The 10,639-nt window shown below is 45.1% G+C and overlaps 1 protein-coding gene across 1 annotated transcript in view; it reads left to right on the top strand.

The window, feature by feature from the left end:
* The window catches only part of LOC124798987 (flocculation protein FLO11-like), a 56,216-nt gene extending 49,373 nt beyond the window's left edge, over window positions 1-6,843 (top strand). Inside the window, exons 5-6 of the mRNA XM_047262524.1 lie at window positions 2,192-2,345; window positions 4,712-6,843. Of these exons, the coding sequence (XP_047118480.1) occupies window positions 2,192-2,345; window positions 4,712-6,843 (2,286 nt within the window). The remainder of the gene's footprint in view (window positions 1-2,191; window positions 2,346-4,711) is intronic.
* Window positions 6,844-10,639: the final 3,796 nt, after the last annotated feature.

Below are 10,639 nucleotides of genomic sequence, written 5' to 3' on the forward strand. Positions count from 1 at the left end.
ACAGTCTTTCGCAACAGCCCAATATTTTTGCGGCGATGTTGGAGGCAAGAATTTCAACAATATGCTTTAAAAACGTGATTTGAAAAAAGTGTTTAACATCTATTTTTTTCCACCACTGTGTTGCTTCACTTATTGGTCTACTGTACTTCTTACAATAAAAGTCATTTCATGCTCTCCGTACATTAGCAAAATTTAGAATCTGTTGCCTTAATATTTCATTATTAATACCATTGCGCCTTATAGTACGACATTTCGACTATCTTGCTGCACAGCTATTTTTGACGCACAGCTTGTTATCTCAGCAAATTAAAGGCATTACGGATCTTTTAGCGTAGTAAGCGCCACAGAAAATTCGCGTCTAACGCAGCCAGCCATGGATAGTAATTTAAAGTTTACATAACTCTGACTGTTCAGTTAATTCAATTAATAAGTGTGCTCTATAGCGTAAGAAATTTTAGCTGGGTAAATTAGTTTCAATGCACGCACTTCTGCGCGTTTGTCGCTAATTGGCTATCGTTTTATGGGCGTATCTCCTCAACAGTGCTTTTCCGACGTAAGATTATTTGGTAAATTTCGCTCGATTTGATGTACTGTAGAACTGACTGGCCTGAAACTATGGAGTCATTTTTCTCCATCATCTATTCCAATACGAGGTTTGTCCGGAAAATATGTATAAAAGTTGAATAACAACTTTATCTTACAATTATTCAGGTATTACAATATGGTCTCCTTCAAAGTACTCGCCCTGAGACGCGATACACTTCTGCCAACGCCGTTGCCACTGTTAATAACAATGCTGAAAGTCTTCAGTTGTGATGTTGTTCAGTTGCCGTGTCGTTTCCACCTTGATGGCTTCCACATCTCCCAAGTGCCGCCCCCGAAGCACCATTTTGCATTTCGGGAACATGAAGAAGTCACACGGGGCTAAATCGGGTAAATAAGGCGGGTGGTCTGTCACGCTGATTGAGCTTCGGGCAAAAACTCGCGCACAACGAGCGACGTGTGAGCGGACGCATTGTCGTGATGAAGGATCCACCTGCCCCCTTTTGCCAACTCCGGTCGAACTCGGGCCACACGAGCTCTGAGACGTGTCAGAACTTCAACGTAAAAATTTCCGTTCACACTTTGGCCGGGAGGGAAAAATTTCTTGTGAACAATGCCCCTAGAATCAAAGAAAACAATCAACATTGTCTTCACATTGGACCTTGATTTTCGCGACTTTTTTGTTCTCGGTTCTCCTGCTAGTTTCCATTCCTTGCTTTGAGATTTGAGCTCCACATCGAATTATTAAAACTAGGACTCGTCTCCAGTGATGACTCGGTTGAGAAAGCTCCTCGTTCCTCTGCTTCCAACCAATCCTCACAGCACTCAACCCTCTTTGCTTTCTGTTCTGGCGTCAAGAGCTTCGGTACGATTTTCGCACACAATTTCTTCATTTCAAGTTTTTGTGTCAGGATTTCGTGAACGATTGTTTTGGGGATTGACAGCTCGTCAGCAATCATTGTGACTGTCAATTTACGGTCTTTAAGAACACAAGCCCGAATTCATTCAACATTTGCATCGGAACTCGATGTCGACGGGCGTCCTGGGCGAGGGTCATCGTTCACTTCTTCTCGGCCATCCCGGAACCTTTTTAACCACTTGTTCACGGTTGGTTCCTTCAAAGAATTGTCTCCGGAAAACCTGTTTCAAACACTCAAAAATCTCACGGCCATTCTTTCCTAGCTTTGCAAGAAACTTGATGTTGACGCGTTGTTCCTCAATCACAGAGAGTTCCATGCCGACGGCAGGTGAAAAAGGGTAACTGTGAACAAGCTGCCACATACTCCCACCTTCACGAAGAGTGCTCTGACTCGAACTGAGCGTTGCTGGGATTGATTACAGCAGTAGTCCCACCTGCCGGTGACTGCAACTTGTAACATAAAGACATTATTCAACTTTTATACGTATTTTCCGGACAAACCTCGTATACAAACTTATTTCTAAAAGTTCATCCCCCTGCATAAGACGTCAGAGTGAATAAAATTCTTAATTTAATACAGTGTTTGTTATATCGTCTGATCACTATTTCGACAGTTGTAACGGTTTTCGATTTCTTGTATATCCTTTTGTTGAAGCAGATTTTCGTTTCAGTGGTGCAGTGACCGATGTTGATTGGTATTGTTTGCGTAAGAAAAAACTTTCTTTGCAGCAGGACAAAGAAGGAAGCCTGGCGCTGTCGACGGGTCTGGAGCCGCCGCTGGAAAGTGACCCGAGCCTCCAGAAGCTGGATGCGCCGCCTCCGGCGATCAAGTTGAAGGCCTTCTCCAGTAGCTTCAGCCACGCTGACGGATATTTGCCTCCAGGTAATCTGCCTTACCACGTACACTGCTGCCAACACCATGAAGACGGCATTCAGCTACGTCAATTTGGCACTAGTTTAGAAATGCAGATGATCAGCATTTCAGTGCAACCTTCGAAGTAGGTAACAGTAACGCCATCTACATTATTTATATAATGAAAAATTACGCAGTACGTTAATCATTCTGATATCACATTTGAATGTTGGTTGTTGTTTGCGAAGCGCGTGTTATGCTTCGTGTAAGAAGGAGTAAAGTCTACCAGCATGAGTGTGATTACTTAAGTTAATAAATACGTCAAGAAGGCCAGGAGAGTGTTCATGCTAGAAAAAGCAGACAAGTAGTTCTTAGAATCCCACGTAGACAATAAATTGACGTCGCCTAGCTCTGGAGACGTATGTGCCGAATAAGTGGATTAAGGATGGAAAAGACCATCTGTGTTTTAATAATCAGATTCGTAAAATGTTGAGGAAACAGAGACTGTTCATTTTCGGTTCATAAAAGAGCGCGCAAATGTTGCCATACAGAAGTCTGTAAGGAGATCAATGCGCTAAGCTTGCAACAACTCCTACGGTCACGCATTAGCGAAAGATCTTGCCGAGAACGCGAGAAAATTCTTGTCATACGTAAAATCACTAAGCGGGTAGAAAGGCTTCTACCCAGCCACTCGTCGACCAGTCTGGGGTGGCAAAAGGAAAGCTGAAGTTTCAAATTTCACGTTTAAGAAATCATTCACGCAGGAGGATCGTACAAACATACTGTCGTTTGCCTATCGTAGAGACTACCGCAAGGATGACATGAAAATCGGCATATGTGGCGTACAGAAGCAACTGAAAGAGTTAAAAACAAGTAAGTCGCCAGGTCCGGCTGCAATCCCGTTTCTGCTTTACTGAAAACTGTGTAGCTCTGGCCCCTTACTTAGTTTGCATTTATCGCGAATTTCTTGCCCAGTGGAAAGTCCCAAGCGACTGGAAAAAAGTGCAGTTCACTTCTGCATTTAAGAACGGTAAAAGAACTGACCCGCATAATTACAAAGAAATATCCTTAACATCGACATCGTGCAGAATTCTTGAACACATTCTGAGTTCGAATATAATAAATTTCCTTGAGACAGAAAAGTTTCTGACAACAAATCAGCACGGAATTAGGAAACATCACTCGTGCGAAACTCAGCTTGCCCTTTTCTCACACGATGGAAAGCAATTGGCAGATTCCATATTCATCGATTTCCAGAAATCATTTTACATGGTACCCCACTGCAGACTGTTGACGAATGTCCGAGCATACGGTTTAGGTTCCCAAATGAGTGAGTGGCTCGAAGACTTAGTAACAGAACCCACTACGTGGTCCTCGACGGCGAGCGTCCATCAAAGACAAGGACTTCGTGAGAAATCATGGAGGTGGGTTTCACTCTAAATAAAATCGTTTCTTGAGAAATCAGTCTTTGATTATTGACAAAAAGACTGCACAACACAGGAATACTCTAACAATTACAAAATTCTTTCATTACAAAGAAACTAAAAACATAACTGTAAAATTCCTCCAAAATCTTGTCCAGGAATAAAAAGAACAAACAAGTATTACTGGACTCGCATTCGGGAGGACGACGGTTCAATCCCGCGTCCGGCCATCCTGATTTAGGTTTTCCGTGATTTCCCTAAATCACTCCAGGCAAATGCCGGGATGGTTCCTCTGAAAGGGCACGGCCGACTTCCTTCCCCATCCTTCCCTAATCCGATGAGACCGATGACCACGCTGTCTGGTCTCCTTCCCCAAAAACCAACCAACCAAACAAGTATTATAAATGAGTTTTCATCTCTACAATAAAGTATTCCAAATAGCTTCTCCCAGATTCACAGAAAACCCATCTCATTCTCTGAAGAACGCCACTGCTCGCTACTATGTCTCAAATTGGAATTCGCCAACGCTGCACAACTGACTGACTAGCAAGTCAGCCACAGAGTCAAGAATTTTATTCACAACTCATGCAGTACGCTCATTCATCTTTGTCCCAGTACAGTAAACGTGAATTATTTACAGTAGCAGAAAATATATGAGAACCTTAAAACGTGGGGCGAAGAGGAGATAGAGAGGGTAGGAAGGAGGAGGTGCCCAGAGGCAGGAGGGATGGATAGGGAGAGGGGGAGGAGGAGAGAGGTAGAAAGAGGAGGAGGAGAGATGGACAGAGATAGAGGGAGGAGGAAAAGGACTAATAGAATGTTGGAACGAAGAAATACCCGAGCAATACATGAATAAATTATTCCTTCCTCGCCGAAATGAGGCGTTTAAAAAGACCAGGGGCAATGTTACACGTCATTAGCGAGCTGTGTCCTGGGGTTGGCAACATCTTTACGAACCGCTTTTGTTTCCAGGTGCGGCTCGTGGCACCGAAGTGATCATCCCGACACCCGGAAGCAGTGCGGGCAGTACTGTGAGACTGAGCGCAACCGTTCCGCAGAAGGTTGGCGCCCCTGCCCTTTCGTTTGGACCTGTATCGACGTCCACCACGCCGCGCCCTGTGACTCTGACAGAGGGGCCATCACCGCTGTTGGAATCAGGCTCTAGTACCGCCTCTCCACAGCCAGACAACTCCGTCTCTTCGACACCGAGCCCAGTTTCGTCGGAATCACCACGCCCCACGCAGGACTACACTGCTTACCCGCCGTCTACAGCGTTCTCAGTGAGCTCATCTGGGGACGTGGCACTCGTTTCGTCCACACCAAGCCCACTGCCAGTTACGAACGCCATCACTGTGGAAACATTTGTACCATCATCCACCCCAGCACCGGGCTTCTACACAGCAACGGTTCCTCCTCTGGCGCTGACCACAGTTTCTGGCGGGGCACCAGGATTCACACAGACTGTCGTCTCTTCTACACCATACCCCTTATCTAATGAATCTCCAGAATCCCCACAAGAATTACGCATTTCCTCTCCCGCGCAGAGACTCGGTGATATACTGCTGTCTTCAACTCCAGCTCCCCCTGCAGCAATATACTACACAGAGACTGGAACAGCTGGTGGCGAAACCGTAGACGGTGGACGTGTAGTACTCTCGGCAAAGCCGACGACAGCCAGTGATATTATCTTGGGTGATTTGCAGCTGTCTTCAACTCCGGCTCCACCTTTATCAAAATACTTCTCAAGGGCTGGTACAACTGGGACTGGAATCCTAGACAGCACTCCTACAGTTGGCGATGCAGCATTCAATGTGGCGCCTATCACACACGGGGAGCCATCTACTGTTCTGACTGATTTACTAGCGATCAACGGCGCGACACAGTCGACGGCAGCTCCGAAACAGTACTCGAGCCCCTTGCCGCCACCACTCGCTATACTAGGCCGTGACAGAGTATCTCCACTAAACCGCTTCGTGTCATTCCGGCCATCGCCATCCGTCAGTGACCTCCTTCTACCTGCTAATTTCGTCTCCTCATCGCCGTCTCCATTTTCGCTAGAAGCGACATCTGCAGCTTTCTCTGGGAGCAACGAGCAGCCCGTGACGACCCCCGCTACATTGATCTACACCGAACACTCGGTGCCTATACCCTCGCCTAGCTCGTCGCCACAAACGGACCGGCTTCCACCTTTGCCTGTAGCGTCAGAGCTCAAATTCTCACCCTCCCTGCCGGATACATCTGGACCGAATAGTTTACCCTCAGCACTGTCTAGATTCAGGTACGGAGAGAAACTTTCTAGCAAGTACTCATCCTCCATACCAGTACAAAGTCTCTCTCGTAGTCCCTCCGTGGTCTCTATGTCTAAACCGCTGACTGATAGCAGCAGTACCACAATTTCTCCATACTCATCCCTTTCTGCTTACAACCAACACTCCAACCAGCAGGGCGACGCGTTACCGGAGCTGTCACTGTCACCAGTACAATCAACGAGTCTTACAATTCAGGACGGAAGCCGTACCCAGTCGCCTGCTACGTCTGTATATTTTGCCCTCTCAGAGCAGTCGCCGATTTCGAAACAGCAAGGAAAAGTGTCTGTACAAGTACTGTCATCCCCAGTCAGTGCGTCCCAGTCACCTGTCGGCGCCTCTTACGCGCCTACTGAAAGTCTGACAGGCGAATTATTTGCCGGAGGTGTGGTGTCCGGTGGCTCGCAGGCCGGTGCCGCCGTGCAGCAGGGAAGCTACGGCCTGGCAGGTCCCTCGCAACAGCTGGATCTGGCGCAGCGAGCACAGGTGTCGGTGGAGGTGGTGCCGTCGTTGTCCACGGACCTGGGTCGACCCGGGGTGGGAGCGGCCAGCAGCGAGGAACCGCGGCCGTCGACGCCGTCGCCTTTCCGGCAGGCGGGCGGTCTGCGCGTCATCGTGCCGGAGCCGGAAACGCTGTACGGCGAACCCGTGGCCGGTCGTCCGGCCCAGCCGTCGCCCGACGTCGACCAGCCTCCCCTGCTGGTGCCGTCCATCTCCTTCAGCTTCGACACTCCCGAAGGACGCCAGGAGTTCGAGGCTGCCGTCGCCGCTGGCCTGCTGGATTCGTCGAGGCGATAACGGCTGCTTCCTTTCGATTCGCTTTTATTCGTGCGCTTTTCTATATTTCTTTCATCCGCTTATTTCCTTCACCTCCAACTCTCCCTCGTTTGAGGCACTCTCTGTCTTGTCTTAAAGCGCACCCAGTGACCTTTTCTAGTAAAGTTGCTGTTATCCGCCCAGATAACAGATTCTTGCCGTCGGCAATCTTTTCAGTTTTTATCTTCCTTCCTTATGCTTTTTGCCAAGCAAATTTGAAGAAAGATTCCCAAGACTGTCACTATACAATGATAATAGCAGTCGGAAATTGGAAATTTGTGGTAAGGTTCTAAGGGACCAAACTGCTGAGGTCATCGGTCTGTAGACTTACACACTACTGAATCTAGCTTAAATTAACTTACGATAAAGACAACACACACCCCCATGCCCGAGGGAGGACTCGAACCACGAACCTGAGGAGCCGCGTGAACCGTGACAAAGCGCCTAGACCGCGCGGCTACAACGCGCGGCTAATAGCAATTACTACGAGGCTCATTCCAAAACTAATGCCTTCCATTTATTTTCATGGAAACTACGGCAGCTATCCGAAGAACAATAAAACAGTGTAACAGAGAAGGATGTAAGAGATATAAGGTCGTCTTCGGGTTCCGTATATCAATCGTTAAAAACGAAGCCGTTATAAGATCACCTTCTGTCCGTCAGAAACGGGTGGAGGTATCATTTTGAAATGTATGTCAAATGCTAAGGTCTACGATCCCTTGGCGGTGTGAAAAATTTAAGCTACTAAGTCAATGCAGTCATAAGGTACAGCCATTTACGACACATATTTTGACACTTGCAAACTAACTAATCAAGACCTATAGTGTACTTTCATTTGACATAGAATCACGAAATTTCGTAAGAGGCAAAGTTTCATATTATAAGTTGAAAAAATCCTAACATTGTTAATTCATAATTATAGCATACAAAATTTTTTTATTTGTTTTCCGTCTTCATCTTGGGTATTAATAAACCGCTTCAGCTGTATTTACTCGTTTATTTTTATATCACTGCCGGTTTCATGGCACTAAAAGCCACATCTTCAGGTGAACATAAAACAAAAACTAAAACTATTCACCTGAAGATGTGGCCTTTAGTGCCATGAAACCTCTAGTGATCTAAAAATAAAGGAGTAAATACAACTGAAGCGTTTTATTAATATCCATGATGACTACTGATAGCTGTGGTTGCCTTATTTGCATGGTTGTTGTTGATCTGTCTGCCTGTCTGTTAAGACCCATTTTTCAGAAGAGCCAGTGGAGGTAACAAGTTGAAATTTATGTCAAATACCGAGGTCCATGTTGCCTTCGTGGTGTAAAAGATTTAAGCTTCTGAGTCAATGCAGTCGAAAGATAAGAACATTTCTGTCACGTATTTTAATCATAGCGCAAATCCCACTCGCACTTGTCCCGTTTTCCACATAGTCGCCACTTCTGCTAGCAATTGAGAGAAGCCTCTACCCCGTACTCGTAAAGACCTAAACCATTTGAGTCTTACAGCTTTAACGGCAGTCTCTCAGCCTGGAAAACGTTCTCTCCACTTTCTCACGCTCAAAGAGATGAGAGATTGAAGGTAATAAATCAGAACCCTAAGGTGGATGTCGTAGGACATTACAGCAAAATTTGGCACTGCGTTCCAGGGTCGCTAAACAGTGTGGTGCCTGACGTCATCGTGTTGTAAGCGGAATTTTTTGTCTTATTCCCAGAGTTCATTCTTGAAATTCGTGCTCTCAGCTAGTCGGTATCGTCTTATGGGGTTCTGAATTGAAAATGGCTTTAAACTTGAAAAGATGAAAAAGAACTGCACTGTGCGTACCCCAGTAGACTGCGAACATCAATTTTCCTGTAGGTGGTTGGAAGAAGAACATGATAAGTGTGGACCGAAAGTAAATTTTGAAATGACTGAATACCTGTGCAGTGGAGAAATTGTAGGCAGCATAATACTAGAAGGCCAGCACATCAACGCAGATTAAAGAAAATAATAAATATCTGGGAAGAACAGGAATCCAGGAGCTAAACCCTCTGTTATGGTCCTCTAAGATAAGATGGAAAGTAAAGAAGGTGCTCTATAGAAATACCGTAGAGCTCATAAAAACTTATGGATGTGAGTCCTGAGAGTTCACTGGAAAAAATGAAAACAAATTGAGAGTTCTAGAACTGCGTTATATTAGAAGATCGTCTAGAATATCTCGGCAAGACCACGTAAGAAACACAACGATTAGGGAAATGACCAAGACTCAAGAAAGCATCAGAGACAGAATAGAAGAACGGAAGCTCTTAGGGTATGGATATGTAATGCGAATGACAGATGACGTGTGGCCAAAGAAGACCTTGATATACCATCCTCACCGTAGAAAGAGAAGTGGAGGACTGAAGGATGGCAGGTTAAATGGGGTAAAGATGGCCATGAAAGAAAAAAGAGAAATAGAAGAAGACAAAGAAATACAGGAAGACAGAAACCGATGGCGACAGATTTGAGGGATGTGGCGACAGCTGTAGAAACCCCACAGGAACTACTTCCTTGTTGGAAATTTTGTATATCGTCACTCCAAGGACAACCTTTGGGATTTTGGCTTTTATTGCTGATACCACTTTTCATCTCTGATGCTGATGGTGTTCAGAAAACTCTCACCTCCAGCCTCTTATTGATCCACCAACAAGTCGTGGCAAATTTCGATTCGATGGTTCTTTTTTCTTTTTTAAAAAAGAATCTGCAAGGTCCAGCTCATACAAACTTAGCGACAGTTGATGTTGTGAGATATTGTCTCAGGTATTATAGTCGACATTCATCTGTATACACAATTCCTTGGTCTTAATTCGCCGCTTATCACCGATGAGTTAATCGAAACGCTGCTTGTGACGAAGTATGGCAACTGAACAGAGTCGACCAGAGCACACCCTTTCCACCGCTATAGAAACGCAGTAGCCACCGCCGCACGTTACTAAAGTCTACTGTATCGTATCCACACACCTTTAGCAAGCGCCTGCAGATTTAAATTGGCACAATTTTCTCGGCGCGAGTAATTCAACGACACATCTGTTTTATATGCACCTCGATGGCAGCTACCACTCTGGAACGCTTCTCTGCTTCCCCCAATTGTCGCAGAACAACGATATGAAAAGAACGTTAGCAGGGAGATAAAAAAATTATAACTGTCGTACTCATAACATGGCTCGGCCACTCAAGTCAACATAAAAAGCAGGATACGTTAGTTTCGGAATGATCCTCGTTATTTGTTCCTTATGGGAAATCTATCTTTCATTTACAAAAGTTGCTCTCATCTATTGCACTACATTATATGTTCTTGCCAAGATAAGACGACGAAACGTTTTGACAATTGTTCGTCTTCGTGAGACCTTAAGCATGGCACAGAGTTATCCTTTATCACTTCTCTTCAGAAGTTACGTTAGTGAGTATTCATATACATCACCTTTGTTTACAAACAGTGTCACTAATCTTCATATTCATTTCCCAACATTACATGTTAGTTTGTACAACGACCCACTTTATCATCCCATTATCACGTTCGATTAACTGTAATGAGCCAGTGTACAGCCTTCCTTTCAGGCTGGTCCATATCATCTTCCCTTCAACCAGGACCATAATAATGTAATTAGTTTTTACGTACTTGTAGCGTTTAACGTAGGCTAGGTATAGCAACTGTTGACATGTACAGTTTACTTTTACCTCTCACAGTAAGAAAGTGAAGATGACTAATATTCTGTATCATTTATATGCTTAGAAAACTCAGTTCACATCTTAACGAATTAATAAGATT

The sequence above is a fragment of the Schistocerca piceifrons genome, chromosome 5 (assembly GCF_021461385.2).
Source record: "Schistocerca piceifrons isolate TAMUIC-IGC-003096 chromosome 5, iqSchPice1.1, whole genome shotgun sequence".
NCBI classification, from domain to species: domain Eukaryota; kingdom Metazoa; phylum Arthropoda; class Insecta; order Orthoptera; family Acrididae; genus Schistocerca; species Schistocerca piceifrons.